Source organism: Siphateles boraxobius, unplaced genomic scaffold (genome assembly GCF_051911475.1).
Source record: "Siphateles boraxobius isolate OS27281-9 unplaced genomic scaffold, OSU_SipBor_1 86, whole genome shotgun sequence".
NCBI classification, from domain to species: domain Eukaryota; kingdom Metazoa; phylum Chordata; class Actinopteri; order Cypriniformes; family Leuciscidae; genus Siphateles; species Siphateles boraxobius.
This window is the reverse complement of record NW_027509215.1, coordinates 4,786,309-4,806,668: the sequence shown is the minus strand read 5'-3', so window position 1 is coordinate 4,806,668 and position 20,360 is coordinate 4,786,309. Positions and strand designations below refer to the sequence as shown.

Here is a 20,360-nt window from a genome sequence, read left to right as displayed (position 1 = left end):
CAGATGGCCGTCTGTGGACTCCGGTGCTCTCGCTCCAACATCCCTGTGTTTACTTTCACTTTATCTCTCTTTGTTTGCGTGTCAAAGTGCTTGTTGCGTTAGAGTTGGCAACCTGACTTTCCTGTAGGAAAATCACAAAGGAGTTCTTTTCCAAATCTCAATTTCTTCAGCAAATTGAGTCTGAGGAAAAACACCCCAGTAATCTCACATGTTGCAGATAAGAAAATGCCTAAAATGCCTCAAACTGTGCTCAGATATGATGTCAGGTTAAAAGAACTCAAATGTTTCTCCTCAAATTCTTCCAAAACTAAATTCTGATTCATATTATTGTATGTAAATAATGAACACGTTTTTTGTGTTTTAAGAAACATTAAAGGATACCCCCCCCCCCCCCCCCCCCCCCGCCGAAAAAAAGGTCATCATTTACTCACCCTGAAGTTGTTCCAAACCTGTATGAGTTTCTTTCTTCTGTTGAACACTAAAGACGATATTTTAAAGAATGTCGGTAACCAGAGAGTTGACGGTAGCCATTGACTTCCATAGTATTTTTTTCCCTACTTTGGAAGTTAATGGGTCCGGGCCCGTCAACTGTTTGATTACCAACATTCTTTAAAACATCTTTTGTGTTCAACAGAAGAAAGAAACTCATACAGGTTTGGAACAACTTGAGGGTGAGTGATGATAAAATTGTCATTTTTGGGTGAACTATCGCTTTAAATAGAAATTGTCATCACTTACTCCTCATTTTGTTTTAGCTTTCTTCTGTGAAACATAAAAGAAGATATTTTGAGAAGTAAGTTTGATGACATGCTGAGAACCCAAGTATATTGAGCTATGTAATTATCAACCTTTGAGCAACAGTTTTCCTCTGTGTTTTCAAATCCATCATTTTAAAAACTCTTCGAGTTTTGCACAAAGCTGTGTTTGCTTTGCGTCATTTTGGCTTCTGTTTTGCAGTCTTCTCTTGTTTCTCTGTGATTATGCCTGGAATTCACCACATCTACTTTAACGTCCATCCAAATGCTACGGAGTTCATTCAGAGCACTAATTTCTCTCTCTCTCTCTCTCTCTCTCTCTCTCTCTCTCTCTCTCTCTCTCTCTCTCTCTCTCTCTCTCTCTCTCTCTCTCTCTCTCTCTCTCGCTCTTTTCTCGAGTGCACTGATAAATACTGTGTTTAGCTGGCAGGCTGCAGGTTTGTGGGGTTTGTCCTGTGTGTGAGAGGAATATAAATCTGATGTGTGAGCGAAAGGCATCATGAATTAACGCTCACTAAATAACAATAGACGACTCTTCCTGTGGTTAGAAGCTCCAAAACTTCCACACGTCCTCCAGCTAATGGGATATATAAGCAATGACTACAGAATTACTATTATATATAGCTACTGTGAGGTTAAGCAGGTCATTTTACAACTTTTTTTTTTTATCATTTAAGACATATTAGAGTGTCTAGAGATTTTTACACTGATTACAGAATTTTATTTTGAATGTACTGTAATTAGTAACCAAAATAATTTATTTGAATTAATACAAGAAAACCCAATGTAATATGTTAATTTACTTTATAACAATATAATTTTGGACCTATACAGTACATTTCCTCCATATCCAGATCATTTCAACTTCTAGGTGTAGATTGTCCTTCCAGTTACACTTTATTTTTTTAAAGAATTATTAAAGAATCATACCAAAATTATTCAAACCAAATAGTGACAAAAATGTCAGATTTTATGACACATTGCATGATTTAGTTTTTCAAAGCAAATGCTTATCTCCTAGTGCTTATGTACGTTGTTTAATAATTTAATTTGGTTGTATAATGTCTACTTTTAGCATAATTCCAGTGTAGTGGTCCACAAGCTGTCTTGCCTCCTTAGTCTTTTTCTTTTTCTGCTTTTCTTGGTGCATAATATCACTCATTGTAGCAAGACAATAAGTTGTCTGCTTTAATGGAAATTTTCGACGAAGACAAAACCTCCGTCAAAATTCAAAGAGATGCAGAGTAGATGAGCATGAGCGTGAGAAGATAGATGGGCTGAGCTGTCGGTGGTGTATTGGGACAGGTATGCTGTGGGAAGTGGACACAGTGTGAGTTTCCTGTCCTGCTGAAATTCTGAAGGACAGTGACTGAATCTGTCTGTGAGTCTGTCAGTGTTGCCATTTAGCAGTACGAGCTGTTTTCAAGTCATAAGACCCATGATTTATTAAGAATTCAAATTTTTTCAGTGCCATTTTCAGCGGTTTAACAAGTATTTTCACACAATTACAGATTAAGGGTGTTTACACAACGATGTTGTCAATAAGAAAAGTTTTTCCTTTGCATTTTTTTGATATCCCCATTCACACGGATCCACGAAACTGACTACAAACGCTGTATCATTCAGCCCAGGCCAGTACGTTCATATACACTGAACAAGTATAGACTGAACAAGCACGTGCATGAAGTCACTGTTTTCATAAATTCTCATTGTTGTAGTTTACATGGAGACGATAACGCTATCATTTACAGTAACACTTGAACTTTGAAACCCGTTTTCAAAAGTTTGTGTTTTTTCAGGCCACGAAAACACAGTTGTCGTGTAAATGAACTGCTAAAATCTATAAAAAGTTTCCCTTTTTTAGATGAAAATGGTTTGTAAACACCCCCTTAAATGATTTGTTGACATACACTGCTCTCCATATGGGAAGCTTTTGGTTGTTCTGTGAAAATTCGATGCATTTTTTGTTTGTAATTTTCTAAAAAGTTGACATTTTAAGGTTGTTAAAATCCTGTTTCTTTTTAAAGGGGAATTATGGGAGCAATTTCTGTCTGATCTGATCTCTGTATCGATCAGATTTTCAGAGTAAATCTGGGGTAACACTTTATTTTACAGGGTCATTGTTACATATGTGACATTTAGTTACTATTAATAACTATAAATTGTGCACAATTGCACGCAACTAATCATAAACTAAACCAAAACCTAATCCTAACCCTATAGTAAGTACATGTAGTTAGTTAATATTACTCAGTACTTAAATGTATAGTTACAGTCTACCAAAGGCACCTTCAAATAAAGTATAACCAAATCTGGTTTATGATGTTAAATGAATCTCTAATCCGATCTATGGCTGTATGGCTGCTTTGTCGGTGAAGTAAAAAATCCATGTAAAATTATGGAATGATACATTTTTTCTGAGAAGTGCCTGTTTAGCGTACGGCAATGCTGTAAATGGACATGATGGACGAGACCGGGGCTGACAATCATCTTAAACTAGAATCGCTATTCCCACACACCCCTCTCTAGTCACTAAACTAGTCCCCCAGGTGCCATTGAGCAATCACCCCCCTCATCTTCATCTTCTTTTTTCTCCTCAACTCTCTACATATCGCTCTTTCCCTGTCACCCCCCCCCCCCCCCACCACCACCACCACCACCTCCACCTCCGTAACCCCCTGGCCGTGGAGGAGGAAGGGTTCGGGGGCGGCCCCCCGCTGTTCCCCTGCGAAGCCCCCATTGCCCTGCATCCAGCCCTCATTGTGCCCACCTCCCCCCCCCCCGCCCCCTGCCAGGCAGGTGACAGGGGCCTCAATGCTGCCCGGACCCAGCTCATGGAACCTACAGATGGAGCGTGGAAATCAGACTCCAAAGAGCTCAGTCACCATTCTCACTAAACAGGCCAACAAAAGACTGCCAAATAACTCCCCAAAAGAGATGGAGTGAGAGAGAGAGAGAGAGAGAGAGAGAGAGAGAGAGAGAGAGAGAGAGAGAGAGAGAGAGAGGGAGCGCGCAAGAGAGAAAGAGCCAAATGAAACAGTGTAATTTACAGATTACAGTCTGTAGCGTTTGACTTTTTTTTGCTGCAGTAATGATTAGAAACTCAAGAGAATTATGTTTTATTTTGTGTTTATTTTTTATTTTATATTACTTTATTTATTTGCAGTGTTTGACTTTTTGCAGCAGTAATATTAGAAACTCAAGAAAACTGATTTGCTTATTCACCTATTATTATTTTTTAATTATTTACTTTTTAATTTTATGTTTATTGTGGCAATAATACAAATTCAAGAGAATTGAGGGATGTCTGAGTTTATTTTAAATTTTTTATTTTGTTTCATTTTATTTAATTATTTTTAGGTTTTTTTTAGCACTTGACTTTTTTGCAGCTGTAATGATAGAAACTCCAACTAAATTGGAAGACAAAGAAAAATAAACCGAAAACTGAGATGTTTTGCTTCTAAAGTGATTTGAAAGCTCTCTTGCTCTTTTTTTCCCTCACGCCCCTGTAAACCTGATTTGATTTCTTTATGTTAGTTTTGGGAGAATAACATGTTTTTATGTGCTTTTCTAATTTGCGAGTCAGTTCTCTGAGGGCTTTCTGTATGAAGGATATGATGGATACCATTTCCTCAAAAACTGTCTGTTCATCCCATGTGCCGTCTACTGAAAATAGTCCAGGCTTTTGGGAAAAATGGCATGAAAAAAGAGACTGAGAGGGTGGAAAAGTGGTAAAGGACAGCCATCCCTGTCTCTCTTTCCATCCCAATTCCTGTGAGATGCTGGAGAGATGCAGTAGCATTTCCTGTGTGGCTCCAGGGTGGAGACTGAAGAGTTTGCTTTGCGTGACTCTTCACGTTCAATTGAACATCGAATTCTCTCTTCTATTTCTTCTTCACTCCAAAGGAGAAATACACCTGTATATTTGTTGGGAAGTCCAGATGAGTTTTTGTTTGTGAAATAGAAGCATTACCAGGTTTATTTATGGCATCTGCATTACTTTTTCTAACTAAAAAAGTCAAAAAGATTTTACATCTCAACTGTAAAATCGTAGTAGATGAGTTCACACAGATTATTAAAGGAAAATCCATGCGATTGGCACATTGCGGATCCTACTTTTTTCATATCCTTTACTTTTTTTGGTTATTATGCTTGGTGAATGTGGACTCAAGCTTAATGAAAAGTAAGTTTAATGGACGTTTTTTAATTGCAGTTTTAATTTTAGGGTCTGCGGATGCAGTGTGGCTCGGCGAAGTCTGGGCGTCTTTTTACGTTTTGTGTTTTTAACCATATGGGGGTGAAAATCGAAGAGAGAGCGAACAAGAGAAAGGAGATGGCTAGTGTCAGACGAAGCAGATGTGGCGTTGGCGAGTTCTGGACGGGGGCTTTCGAGGCGTATTACTGGACAATAGCTGGCTGTCACGCTAGTTTGAGGAGCCTAATCATTTGATAGGGCCCCCCTCCTCTGGGTACAGATTCCCTGAGCTTTAGTCCACTCACACTAACATTCTCTTCTGCTGAATTAGCTACGAAAGAACCTCTCACCCGGTCCAACTTCACCCCAAATAATACCTGCGTATGAGCGAGTGATGTGTGACGTGTGCATTGGGTGAGAGTAAATCTTACAGATACTGGCCTTCAATATTAAGCAGGTGGAAACAAAATAACTCACAACAATATTGCGGTCAATTTATCTAGCCGAATATAAAAGATTAACGTGATAAATCCATGTAAAGTTTTTAAATATTTTTAAAATATAGCCAATACAGATATTCGTTTGCAGGTGATTTATAGAATTGTCATGCAGTAACTTTTTTCCTTATGGTATCTTGTACATTTTTTACAATAAATTTGTATGTTTGTGTATTCAGGACGTAGAATTTGTTTCATTTAAATATTTTAGTTATCCGTTGTGCATCAAGACATGAACTACAACATCATTTCCAGAGTATTGCTGCTCAAAAATGATTTCTAGCGGACTTTAAATATTTAATTTAATTAAATTTTAATATATATATTTACTTATTATTTTATTTTATGTTATATATTATCTAATGTCTCCTTGAAAAAGTCCAGACTTTGGGGGGAAATGGCTTATTTTGGTTGTATTTTATTTTATTTTATTTTTTATGTTTTGTTTTGTTCCAAACCTGTGACTTTCTTTAGGCTGTGGAATACAAACATTTTGGTCACTCTTTTCTATATCATGAAAACCATTAAGGACTGGGGTATCATATATATTTATCATAAAAGAGTCTTTTGAACTATATTCCAACTCTTTTGAAGCCATGCAATAGCTTTGAAAGAGGAACAGATCCAAATTCTAGTCAATAACTTCTAATTTAAAAATGTGTGCTCTGCTGAAATAAATGAAAATCTCTCACAGCTGAATAACAGAGTGCTGGTTTTATTCTTTATTTAATAATAACCTCATTTTTAATGTTTACTTTGTAGCAAGCCACTCAGATGAGGGCTCAGACGTGGACTCAGAACCGGGTTTGCCACTAAAGAGGAAACAGCGGCGCAGTCGGACCACGTTTACGGCCGAGCAACTGGAGGAGCTGGAGAGAGCTTTCGAACGCACCCATTACCCTGATATATACACCAGAGAAGAGCTCGCTCAGAGAGCCAAACTCACAGAGGCACGAGTACAGGTACATTTATGCACAAACTTTTAATATCCAATTCATATCTTTTTCGTCCTGTTGAAGTTTTGTTAATGAGGTGACCATAACTTATTTTGATCTTTTTTTGTGTGCCTGTGCCTGTGTGCCTGTACACACACTTTCTCGTAAGTTGCGTTTTCGCTAAAAAAAATGTTAATGCGGTTTACACTGGGAGACTAAATTTACCAGCATTTAGCCCTGCACCCCTTTCCCGAAGTCACATGACACACTCGCATAAACACAGGCTTCTTTGTGCCACGTCTGACCTCTTGTTTTTACCCTAGTATTCTGTCGCAGAAAACCCCCAAAACAGAATCTTTTAATAAACTCTATTATTAAGTCCTTCTAACCTAATTAAACTAGAACTCGTGACGTGATGTCATCGTTTTTTAATGAGCACAGATGTTTCGATCTAAATCAGACCAAACAAGCTTCGAGCTACTGAACACACAAAGAGTGCCTGTGTAAACTCAGATACATGACACACACAAACACATTCTTATAGGAATAACATGGTTGAATATCATATTCCTGAATAAAGGGGGGGTGTTATAGGAAGTCCATGCTGAAATGTGTCATGTTTTAAATTTAGTACCAGTTTGAGTATAAAAACAATCCTTCGAGTGTCTGAATGTTCAATATAAGTTTTTTTGTTTGTTTTGTTTTCTTTTCCTGCAGGTTTGGTTCAGTAATCGAAGAGCTCGCTGGAGGAAGCAGGCAGGAGCCAATCAGCTGATGGCGTTTAATCACCTGATACCTGGTGGTTTCCCACCCTCTGCGATGTCGAGTCTTCAGCCCTATCAGCTGGCGGACAGCCCTTACCCTCCCTCATCTATCTCACAAGGTGAGAACTATAAAGCATAGTAATACACTACTGGTCAAAAGTTTGGGCCCAGTAAGAAAAAAAAAATGGTAACACTTTATTTTAGTGTCCTTGTTACATATGTTACATTTACTTACCATAGTAATAACAGTAAATTATGCACAATTACAACTAACCCTCAACCAAATCCTAATCAGACTCTAACCCAGGGGTAGGCAAGTTTGGTCCTAGAGAGCCGCTGTCCTGCAGAATTTAGTTCCAACCCTAATCAAACACACCTGAACAAGCTAATCAATGTCTTCAGGATTGCTAAGACTATAGGCAGGTGAGGTTTTTTTCAGTGTTGGAGCCAAACTCCACAGGACAGCGGCTCTCTAGGACCGAACTTGCCTACCCCTGCCCTAACCCTATAGTAAGTACATGTAGTTGCTTAATCTTACTCAGTACTTAAATATATAATTACACTGTAACAATGACACCTTAAAATAAAGTGTAACCAAAAAACTAAATAATAATACTTTTATTCAGCAAGGATGCATGAACTTGAACAAAAGTGACAGTAAAGACATTTACAATGTCATAAAAGATTTCTATTCAAATAAACAATGAAAAAAGAATCCTGACAAAAAAATGCATCATGTTTTACACAAAAAATATTTAAAATAATAAGAAATGTTATGAAAGATCATGTGACACTGAAGACTAGAGTAATGATGCTGAAAATTCAGTTTTGCCATCACAGGAATAAATTACATTTTAAAATAGAATTTCAAATGGTAACAATATTTCAAAATATTTCTGTTTTATCATATATTTGATTTAAAAAAAAAGATCAGCAGAAGAGACTTACAGAAATCTTACAGACCCCAAACTTTTTTTTAACGTAAGTGTACTTCATTTTTTAAACAGTCATGCAAATGGTTAAATAGGAGCCCTATGGCACTTTCAAAACAGTTTCTGAAACAATTTTTGGTTCATTTAGTCCTTGGAAGCTCAAATATATGAATTTGGATGGTATTTATATCAACAGAGCACCTTGATTTTTTAAAAAGAAGCTGTGTCTGTTTTTCATGTCAAAACCATTTTTCATCAATATCTCCTTGCCTCTGTTTTCCCTTTTTCTCTTTCTTTGTTTATTTCCCTCCCACTCCCATCAGTGTCAGATCAGCCCAGCACTGTGCACAGGCCTCAGCCTCTTCCCCCCACCTCAGTGCATCAGTCTGGGCTTGGCAGCGGACCGGGGGCCCAGGAGGGGAGTTCGGCCTACTGCCTCTCCTCTGGACGTCATGGATTCTCTGGTTACTCGGATGGCTATGTGGCTGCGCCAGGCCATGCAAACCCAGTGAACCCCAACAGCCTCCCATCACAGGTCAGTATCATCTCATGTGACATATACGGTTCCGGATATATAGTATATGACTGTATATATTGACCAGTTGCCAGAGGTTTCTACCACACAATCTGTGTTATGGTTGGGACGTTGTTGTTACTCAATTCTTTAGGCAATCATACAGGCTCATAAGGAATTCTTAAAGGTACAGTCACAAAATACGGCTGTTTAATTCAATGAGTGTTATTAGAAAGTATTGACCACTGGACTGTAGTCATTATCAAGGTTAGTACAGATACAGTTTGGAGTCAACATTTTTAAACATGTCTTTGTAAGAAGTATCTTATACTCACTAAGGGTGTATTTATTTAATTAAAAACACAGTAATATTGTGAAATATTGTTACAATTTAAAATAACTGTTTTCTATTTTAATATGTTTTAAAATGTAATTTATTCCTGTGATGTCTAAGCTGAATGTTCAGCATCATTACTCCAGACTTCAGTTTCACAAACATGCATTATTATTTTTATTATCAATGTTGAAACCAGTTGTACTGCTTAATATTTCTTTGGAAATCGTGATAAATTTCATCCAGGATTCTTTGATAAATAGAAAGTAACATAATATTTGAAATCTTCATCATAAACGTCTTTATGGTCTCTTCACTTTAATCAATTTAATGCATCCTTGCTGAATAAAAGTATTGATTTCTTTAAAAACAAACAAAAAAACAAATCTTACTGACCCCAAACTTTTGAATAGTCTGTACCAGCTTTATTTATTGTGATGTTGCTTTCTGAAGGTCTCTGTTTTTACACCGAGCGGATTGGCAATGTGAGTGAATGTGAGAATGAAGGTGTGAGGAGGGGTTGGACATGACCAAAAGGATGATGATGGCAACGAGAAGTGAAAGACAATTATTTGTGATTACACACTCATCAGCTGTTATCTGTCGGCTCGCCTGCTGCGCACAACGTGCTAACAACCAGAAAATGAGCTCCTAACTGCCTCAAAGCATCCGGTAGTTAGACAGGAGCGGCATTCTGGATCCTGTCCTCAAACTCAAACCCCTCTGAGTGCTGCGTGATACAGATAAATAGAATGAAAGAGATGGACAGAGAGAGAAAGAAATGGACACGGAAGAAAAATTAGAGTGATTTAGATAGAGAGCGGCCCTGAGGCTATGAAACAGAAGATGGTGTTGAGAATGAGGTTCTTTCTCAAAACACACACACACACATAAAAGAGACAAAAGCCTGAAAACGTCAGGAAGATTTATGGAAAAGAAGCAACACTGCAGTCTAAACACATATCGCCATTCATCAGATATGATATGTCAGAATAACTTTCATCCAAAAATAGAAATTCGGTCTTTATTTACTCACCCTCATGTTGTTTCAAACTTGAATGGCATTCTTTTTTCCAGAGAACATTTTTGTTCTCTGTTTCCATGTCTCCAAAAAATAAAACACAAAAAAACAAAAAGTATCATGAGTCCATACAACTTAAATGTGGGTGTGTTCCTCATAAGTCTATAATATTTATGGCTCCAGAAGAACACTTTAATGCCACTTTTGTTCACTATGAACTGATATTGCATGGAAAAATCTGCATGACAATTTGACTTTTGTGTTTCATGGGAAAAATGGAATGACATGACGAGTAAATAATGAAAGAATGTCAACATTTCGTTTGAAAAGTTTGGTAACGCTTGGTAAAATACTTCTAAAGCTTATGTTATTGTTAGTTCATGTTCATTTCAATCTTTACTATTACATTATTAAAATCAAATTTGTATCTGTATCTCTTAATATTGTAGGTTACACTTTATTTTAAGGTGTCATTGTCACAGTGTAATTATATATTTAAGTACTGAGTTATATTCATTAACAACATGCACTTGCTATAGGGTTAGGGTAGGATTAGGGTTTGGTTGAGGGTTAGTTGCATGTAATTATGCATAATGTACTGTTATTATGATGGTAAGTACATGTAACAAGGACACTGTAAAATAAAGTGTTACCATATTATTTGATGAACCAGAGCTAACATGAACTAACAATGAACAGTTGTATTTTTATATAATGAATAAATATTGTAACAAATGCATTGCTCATTGTTAGTTAATGTTTGATATCTAATGTTAACTAATGGGACCTTATTGTAAAGAGTTACCAAAATGTCTTTATTTTTCTAATTATGCAAAAGTTCACTTCATGATTTTAAAAAGCGTGAACCTTATGAAATAACAGCTCCTCTCCGTGGATTGTGACTATCGGCTCGTGTACAGTAATTGAACTGCACAAAGTTATTTAACATGACGTATTAATTGAAGTGTGTCTAATTGCAGCGCCCCCAGCAGCAGGGTTTGTAATCAGAACCAATTCCTAGTCATTAAGGCAGCATTCCTCCGTCAGGAATGGCTTAGAGGTCAGGTAACTCTCACACTCACACTCAGTCTGTTATTGCCATTAGTGTGTGTGTGTGTGTGTTTGTAACCGGGCACAGGGTCGGCCAGTGCCGTTGTGTTGTTGAAGGGCAGGGATTCTCGTCGTCATGACGATGTTGGAACTCTCAGCGTCTGGGATTCTAATTATGAGATCCTCCAGACTCTTAATTGATTGGAATGGGAGAATTTACCCTCCATAATGCGCTGTGTAATTTATGCAAATGAGCCACTTTGTTGGCTAATTGTTTGAATTATGTATTTATCTGTGGTTGAATGTATGCTGAAATAAGCTTGGGATTCGGGGTGTGTGGAGGAGGGTTGTCCCTGCAGATTGGTTTGTAATTTATTAGCAAACGAAACTGTGATTATTTAGAATTATATATTATTATATTTATTATCTAAGAATTTAACAAAAAATATGATAGTACAGATATGTATTAGATGGAGATACTGGAGATTAAAAAACACAACATGAACTGATACTATATATTTATACACAGTATATATATATATATATGTATATGTGTATGTGTATATATATATATATATATACACTTGGTTTTCTGATCCAATTCACTCTTTCCTTATCCCATAAATTCCTGTCCATTGTCCATCTTTTTAGTAAAAAAGAAATCATTGTGGTAACACTTTATAATGCATTATAAAGGTATAGATAATGTACGTTATAATGTATTATATTTTTTCCTAAATAATTGTAACTAAAGTTAAAATGCGTTATAATATTAGCAGATTCCTTGTTACACCTGAAGTGAGTTGTTTGTCATTTGTGTTTTAATGCATGTTTTAATGCATTATACTTTCTAAAAATGTGTTCAATGAATAGATGAGTATCATAATTGGGACACAATTATTTTTGAGATCATACAATGCATTATAAGGTCCATTAAAAAGCATAAATAAATTATGTAAAAAATATGTAATATGTAAAAAAAAAAAAAAAAATGTGTGTAGTGTTTTGCGGTGCTATTGGTGAAACACAGAGTTTAAATCAAATGAATTGTCCGGGTTAAATATACAAAATAATTTCAATATATGCATTAGTTTGTAAAAACAACAACAAAAAAGAATTCGTAATTACAAAAATCACTTCAATTGCATTTAATCTACAATATTCCATCAAAATGGCACTTTATATGGATTTGGAAGTGTGTTTTTGCTCTGAGCTCTAGCAGTTGTGGGATGCTTTATCCCACAGGTTCCTCAGGACAGCTGCGTACATGCATCACACTGGCTGGGAAAATGTTTTATGAGGAAGCTTTTTGTCAACAACTCCTGTCTGTGGTCTCGACATGGAAGGAAGATTTTCTGTTTCACCTCACATGTAGCCGGGGCCCGGGCCCCCCATGGGGAGGTGAACGAGAGAGTTTAACCTCCATGTGCTTTTCATTTGTTAAGCATCACACATCACCGTGTGACTCACACATGCGCTGCTGTACATGATATACGCTGTCAGCTCGTGTGACCGTTGAGTTATCTGCAAGGTGGGGAAAGCACCTGAAAATCTGCGAGAGCTTAAGAGCTTTGAGTCCGTTCCTGTCCTGAACAGCTGTTGAAGATGAACCCCGAGAGGAATTTCATGACCCTTCACACAGCTTGTAAAAGTGTTAACCGCACAAACACACACGGTGTCCTAGCTGAGTACCATAGATGCCTATTGTTTTGAATTAATATACTGGGTTTAAAACAAGTTAAGCTCATTGCAATGCATTTGTGGCATAATTCTTATTTTATTATTTAGAACAAAAAACAAACTAGGTTACAGTGTGGCACTTTGAATGGAAGTGAATGAGGCCAATTTTTGAAGGATTAACTATTCTGTTAGAACTTTCATTTGTGTTCATTTTTATAGTCCTTTTAGGCATTGCGTTGTCAGAAAAATGGTAAAACTGTATAGAAATTTACACAGAAAAGTTTGATAGATGCTAAATCATGTTAATACACAATTTTTGTATCATTGAGATGCTTTTATAGTTTTTATTAATATTTTTAATTATTTTTATTTTTATATTGTCCATTTTAATTCGAATTCTAGTTAAAGATAAAAAAATGTTTTTGTCATTTTAAAAGTTTTTAAATGTCTATATAGTTTTTTTACAGTTAAATGAAAATGAGAAATATTGCCTTGGCATCTAGCTGAATTTTTTACAAATATTTTCTTTCAGTTAACGTTTATTTTATTTCAAAATATGTTTTATGGCTTTAGTTTTAGTTATCTGTAATAACCTTGGTAAGTGCATCACTGTAACCGAGATTTTTGGTTTTAAATAAATAAAAACATGATTTATGAATTGTTTTTTCAATTGAGGACATTTCCAGATGTCCCCAAAGGGAGGTTTTTGTAAGATTTAGCTCACATCTGAGGACAAATTTGTCCCTATAGTATATCTATGCAAACCCACCCACGTATTTAATGTGCAATACGTTCTCTGCGACTATTATTCCTCTTCCCACAGCATGTGGCACACGCATTCCCTCTGCTTTTCTTGTTCTATTGGATTTCTTGATAGAAAAAAGTTGAAAGTTTTCTTACTCTTCTTGTTTTTTCATCTGGTTATGCTCTTTACCCAAACACACAACTCTACACTTTTTCAGGAACGGTGAAGGAAATACAGCCCCTCTCGTCTGACTCCGCCCCCTCTTTGGTTGCACAGGGTAACTGTTTAAAAGGAACCATGTGTCCTGCAGGATGGGGAATAATTTGACTCTCATGGACTCTGGACGGAGTCAGTGGGCCGGTTGTTCAGTCGGTGTGCTGGAGATTTTTTCTGGGCCGGTCTGGTTTTGATTAATGATTAGCAGAAGGAGGGAACTGATATGTACTTGGCCCATCAAGGAGCGGTCGAGAGCTCACAGACACTGATGGCACACTCACGTCCCGCTTCCATCTGTCTGTCACTGGTGTCAATTAGATACGGGCGGCCAGAGAAGCTGTGTGTGAGCTGGAGAGATCTTTACTCGCTGTCACCGAATCATTTCAGATGGTGTTTGATAGAAAGCAGGGTTTTTTAATTTAAAAACTTTACCGTTGTCATTATGTTTAGTTTGGTATGCTGAATTCATTCCACATCAAATTAAAAACAAATTTTTGTGGTTTTATTAGGTGAAAATGCAGAATTCTCATAGATCTGGGAACTTTAGTTTATATAATTAGTTTTTTTAGCTCTCACTAAGAGCTCAATGTAAATACGATGTATTTACATACATAATTAAAAAATGATTACTTACATTTACTGAAGTGGTCGCCAGGGTGTTGCTAGGTGCTTCAATGGGATTTTTCAGCCATTTTATCATCTGCCAGGTGAAAATTTGAACTCTGATCCCTTGGAAAAATAATGGCATACCTGCAGGATTTGAGGTACCAAACAGTTTGAGCACAAATGTGGGACAAATTATGTGCCATTTCATATTAAAGGGATTGTTCACCAGAAAACTAAAATTCTGTCACTATTTACTCACTATCAAGTTGTTGAATTTTTCATCGGAAGCCATTGACTTACATAGTATTTTTTTCCATACTATGGAAGTTAATGGCTACCATCAAATATTTGGTTACCAACATTCTTCAAAATATCTTCCTTTGTGTTCAGCAGAAGAAAGAAACTCATACAGGTTTGGAACAACTTGAGGGTAAGTAAATGATGACAGATTTTTTTTTCGTTTTTGGGTGAACTATCCCTTTAAGTTTACTTAGTATGGTGAACGGCTTATTCAAAACTTAAGCCGAAAGTATGAGCAATTGTAAAAGTGATGCTTGTAACAAAATTTGGTCATGTATCAGCCAACCAGAATAAACCAGCCTGAACAGCACAGAAATCTATACTGGTCCAGGCTAGTCTTTTCAGCAACTTGCTTGTTAAAACTCTTCTTCTTTCTTTCTCTCAGGTGATGGGGCTGTTGAATCCAGGTGGAGTTCCCCACCAGCCGCAGAGTGATTTTGCCCTCTCTCCGTTGACGGGCGGTTTGGAGCCCAACGCGGGCATGGCTGCCAGCTGCCACTCTTCTCAGAGACTGGAGGCTCTGCCAGGCCTGGCCAGCATGCCAACTCTGCCCAGCTCCCAGTCCTACTGCCCCTCCAGCTACAGCTCACAGGGGTACAGCGTGGACCATGTGGCATCTTACCAGTACAGCCAGTATGGGCAGAGTAAGGTGAATACCAGCACTGTTTGTACTGTAGTGAGAGTGACGCACATATTCTAAGACATTTTGAAAACATTAAATGTTCCATTTTGGATTTGCTTTTTAGTGCGTGAGAACACTATTTAAATGTTTAGGAAAAAATATGCCAATGTTCTTCTAACATTGTGAATTTTTTTTATCAAATATTCATTTTATTTATTTATTATTTATTATGCAAACAAATACTATATTAGAAAAAAAAATTAGCAAATATTCATAACATCATATGCATGTACCAATAAGGTTGCATAGAAGTTGCGATTTTGTCAGAAGTTTTCTTTCCTCCCTAATTTGACCGAGTAATATATCCGAGTGAAACAGCTTCTCGAACAAGAAACAATGTAGGATGGGATTTGATTTTGTCCATTGGAAATTGATTGGATGGTTGTGGTTTGCCATTGGTCGATCTCATGTGAGTGACAGTTTGTCCCGCCCTCATGCCAGTATACATGTCATCAAAGAATAGATGTCGCTGCAAGAGGGAGAGGAAGTTATTTTGATTAAAGATTACGAGGGCACACAAATATAAAAAATAATGATGTGCACAGAAAAATAATTTATAATGCTGCAATAGTCCATAAAAAATAGGATTTTTCCATTTTGATTTCATGGTGACTTTAAGACCCTGATTTGTTCACTTTGACACAAGCAAGCCACATGATTTTGATACATTGCATCACCACAGCTCCACTTTTTATAGTAAACTTGCTAAGCTACAGTCCTTCCAGAGAACAAAACAAAAAAAGGTAATTGATTCTATAGAGAAACACGATCTGAACGTCAACTGAGATTATTTTCAGTGGAGTATTCGTCTTCTAATCTGAGACGTAATCATCAGTTTACATTAGTTAGTTGTAATCCTCTTGGCCGCCGCACAGGTTAGCTCTGTCATGGTTTATGATGCTTAACCCGTAACCTTTCACGACCCTGTGAGATGAGCTATATCTCATCAGCTCCAGGCATCCGTCAGCCAGCCATGTAATGAGCTCTGGGTAACAAAGATATCGTTCATGATCCACTCAAACACAGTGAAATGAGAGGAGCAGCCATCTCAGAACTTGTTTGACAGAGTCGGAGGGGGGGAGGCCTTACACACCAGGACTGCATGTCGAGTGCCCAATCCAGGACTGCATCTTGATATCATTAATTTGCTGGGGTCCGCACCCCGTAAGCACAGAGCTGGGGGTCCGTGGAGGAGTTAGCGGGGGTCTCGTGTTGGAGTAGAATGGCCCTTGGCAGGCAGATATTAGAACCATGTGTTTCAGACGGGTCAGATCTGTAGTTGATGTTGATCATTGACTCTGATCCATACAGAACTGGATATAGGACAGCTCTATTTTCACCCCCCATCCACCAATCTCTCTTTTGCTCTGTGTGTCTGTATTCTTAGAGGAATTGGCACGCACTGACTCTCTCAATCATGTGCTGTATTTTGCTGGATCTTTTGCATATTTCAATTTGTCTTTCTTTCTATTGGCAAAGGCTATGTTGATATAATCATATATTGATGTCAGTGGCCCGCAGTTAGTATTAAGATGCGTTTTGGTCGATCGGATCACAAGCAGACGAGGGAGACACATTCCTGTTTACACCTGGTGTTTTAATCTGTTTCTTTTGTCCATTTTCGACCAGGAGTGCTTTGGGTGGGTAAATGTATGTTTTTTGTTTGTTCAGATCTTTCGATCTAATGGAGAAAATAAGGTCACGTGTTTTTTATGAACGCGACCAGAGACGACAGAAAAGCATGGCGAGCAGCAGCTTTCGTTTCTGCTCTTATAGCCGCAAAACACGACAAACACTGTGAGTGTGTGTTAGAAATCAGGAATGGTAGGCGAACATTGTGCTTGGTATGTTTTTCGTCTTCAAACCAAACTTGGATCTTCAGGTGACAAAGTTTAAATCCTGTCTGGCTAATGCATTTCCCGTAAGGTTTACACATTAGACCTGTAGACGGAGAGCAGGCGGCCTTTTGTGGCTGCTCGAACAAATTCGCCACATGAGTGAATGAGTTTTCGACCCCCTCTGGAAGTGGTTGAAAGTGCACAAGCTCAAAACGTTTTATACCCCGCTTACACCTGTATTTAGTGTCATAAACTTGTGATCCGATTGACCAAAACGCATCTTAATACCAGGTGTAAACAGGGCCAGTGTTTCTCAGCCATTGACCCAGAGACCACTAGGAGGCATCAGTAAACTTCCCAATGTTTAATATCATTTAATTAATTTAAATGTATAAAATTATATAATTCCAGGCCTATAAAGCAATTTTATAAATGCTAAAGGCTACTAAAAATATAAAATTCTGCAACATATAAATAAAACGGTCTTATTTTAAGTAGTCCCCTAAACAATTAGCAAAGGTTAATTGGCAAAAATGATGTGACATTTATTGTATTGTATTTTGTTATATTTATTTACTCTCCAGAGATATTTACTAATGTTAAATTTGTCGACAGAAACAAAGTAATATAAAATATTGTAGATGCAGGTTTTATAAATGAAGTCTGAAATTTACATTAATTCATATGCAGTTATATATATATATTTAAATATTCATTTAATTTTTTTAAACATAGATGTTTAAATTTGTGTACTGTATATTCAATAAAAACTATTTTAATCATACATTTTAATTTAATCAGTATTATTTTAGTATCATTGATATTCTATCATTGTTTTTGGCAATAGTTTGAATTTCTTTATGTTTTCATTTTCATTTTAGTTAAAGTATTACTATTTTTGTTGTGTGTTTTTGTCATTGTCATTTTGTTATTTTTTGTATATGTTTATATAGTTTTTAAAAATATATATTTTTTGTTATTTTAGTATTTCAATTTAAACTATATGAAAATGAGAAATAAAATAAGTATACTAGCTAAAATAAAATGTTTAATATTTCATATTTTTAATGTATGTCTCTGTCTCTTTCAGGTGCCTTTCATTATTTGAAACCCAGCATGGACTGAATGAAGACAGACAGGAAGGAGACGAAGAGATCTATGGATAGCCTGACCATAAACTCTTGCACTTGAGCTCTCCTTGAATGTTTGACCAAAATGACCATCCATCCTCAAACTCCCGCTCCTCACTGGGTCTCTGAGCGAGGAGCGTTGTGGAGAAGCCAGGGGTGACGGCGGTCCTTCCCAACGCACGTGGGTCCAAAGTGCGACCAAGTTGTTTTTATGAGGGCGATATTGTGGGTAGGGTTGGGTTGGGTTTAGGACCAGGATCGAGGTGAGTGGTGGAAGGCTTAGTTTGATAATTTAGTCCTGGAGAAAACAGCCTCTCCGTATATCCATCCCGTTTTGGAGCAGGCCACTGCATCACACGTTCTCACGACACTTACTGCCTCCTTCCTGAAGAGCGACATGGGACACACGGAGGACAAAGGGAAAGGACAAATAAACAACTCAAAGACTGAGACTGTGCTTATAAACAGCATGGAATGGCAGGGAAGATATACTCTGATATCAGCTGTCCACTGACGGACGCACTTTAGTGACGGTGACTCTTTGGTTGAGACATTTTTATTGATATATTTAGGAAATATGGGCTCGGAAAAGTGTGCCAACTTTCCTCGTTTCTCATCCATAACTAGACAAGAATTACATGTTCGCAAGTCAACGCTCTCAGGTCCTCTTCAAAGAGAGAAAGAGGTTGACCTTGAAGGATTGCACTCAAGTGTCCGATGGCATTTCAGTCTTGTCAGAGAGATAGACGGACTAAACGAAGAAGTGTGATCCCTTTACTACCAGTTCATCTGAGCACACACACAATACCGTAGTATGAGACAGAAGTGATGTTCAGAATGGAATACTATCGTATTGCTTATTGTATACTGTAACTACAGTATATACTAAAATTGTTTGAGAAACAGAACATATGCAATGATGAATATTTTCAATTGTAGTGACATGACCTTAGTGCACTTGCGCCGTGCGCTTGGACCATGCTCTTAGATCGTTAACATAGGGCCGAACGAGTACATTGGTCACAATGAAGGTCAAGTTGAATCCATTGCATTGTGGTATTACGTATTTCACAGTGTAATGGCAAATGTAGAAGGTCATCTAGTTAGTTTTGCTTGCAGAAAATTCACATAATACACATTAGTATGAGTAGTATGGTAGTACGCTATTCTGAACATTCAGAGAGAGGCACACGCCACAAAACAAACCCAATGAAAGTGCAATACACACTCAATACCTCATAAACACTCGTCTGTACTCACTCGCTCAAGAAGATCATCTGTTCTTCAACTCTGTTGGTTCTGATCGTTTTTCGTGCAAGAAAAGATTCCAGATGATGCAGCAGTTCGTAATGTTTCATACTATTTGTACACTGCAGTTTGCAGAACTGAGTACTTTGTTCTGTCTCTGTAACAATGTTCACCTGCCTTCACATATTAAGAATTGGAACAATTTTTTTTTACCTTGTTTGTTTTTTATACTTTATGTTTTTTTGGTTCTCGACTGCATATAATTGTTGATGGAGAATGTGTAAAATGCAGCACTATTTACTATTTATAAGAAAAAATAAATAAATTGCATTCAAGCTTATTGTTTTGAAATGATTGATTTTTTTAACCTTTAAAAATCAAAACAAAACAAAAAAATTGGATCTTTCTTGTTCATCTTTATCTTTCCCATCTTTTTGGCTCTCCCTTTTTTCACCCTTTCATTTTTTATCGTCCTTCTACATTTTTTTTTGTGTGGAAATAAACAACAAATTGCATTATCTTTCTGAATCCCGTTTAACATTTTTAAAATGATTCTGCACCTGTGTAAAACAATAAACCATGTATGAAAAGCTGTTTTTGGAAAATTAGCATGACAGTTCAGAATAACTATCAGGTTTATTCAGCCGTTAGCGTCATAGAGCAATTTTATTCATTCAGAAATATACTGAGTCTCATAAACACTCTTTCATGACAAAGTCCTCCAGGGAGCTCTTAAAGGGTTAATGACTGAAGCGCAGCCTGCTGTAAACCATCAAACACTACAGGGATCTTTCTTTCACTCTTTCTTTCTTTCTTTTGCTCATTCACTCTTTCTTTCTTTTGCTCTGTCACTCTTTCTTTAGCTCTTTTTCTTTCACTCTTTCTTTTCCACTCTTTTTTTCCTTTCACTCTTATAAG

At 37.1% G+C, this 20,360-nt stretch overlaps 1 protein-coding gene across 2 annotated transcripts in view; it reads left to right on the top strand.

Moving 5' to 3' along the window:
* pax3a (paired box 3a) overlaps positions 1–19,780 on the top strand; it is a 31,367-nt gene extending 11,587 nt beyond the window's left edge. The window contains exons 5-9 of one of the 2 annotated variants that reach the window (XM_077221765.1): positions 6,210–6,409; positions 7,100–7,265; positions 8,402–8,613; positions 14,930–15,193; positions 18,155–19,780. In XM_077221765.1, the coding sequence (XP_077077880.1) occupies positions 6,210–6,409; positions 7,100–7,265; positions 8,402–8,613; positions 14,930–15,193; positions 18,155–18,172 (860 nt within the window). In that variant the 3' untranslated portion in view covers positions 18,173–19,780. Of the gene's footprint in view, positions 1–6,209; positions 6,410–7,099; positions 7,266–8,401; positions 8,614–14,929; positions 15,245–18,154 lie in introns of those variants that run through there. The other variant, XM_077221764.1, reaches the window with a different exon arrangement.
* The last annotated feature ends 580 nt before the right edge of the window (positions 19,781–20,360 follow it).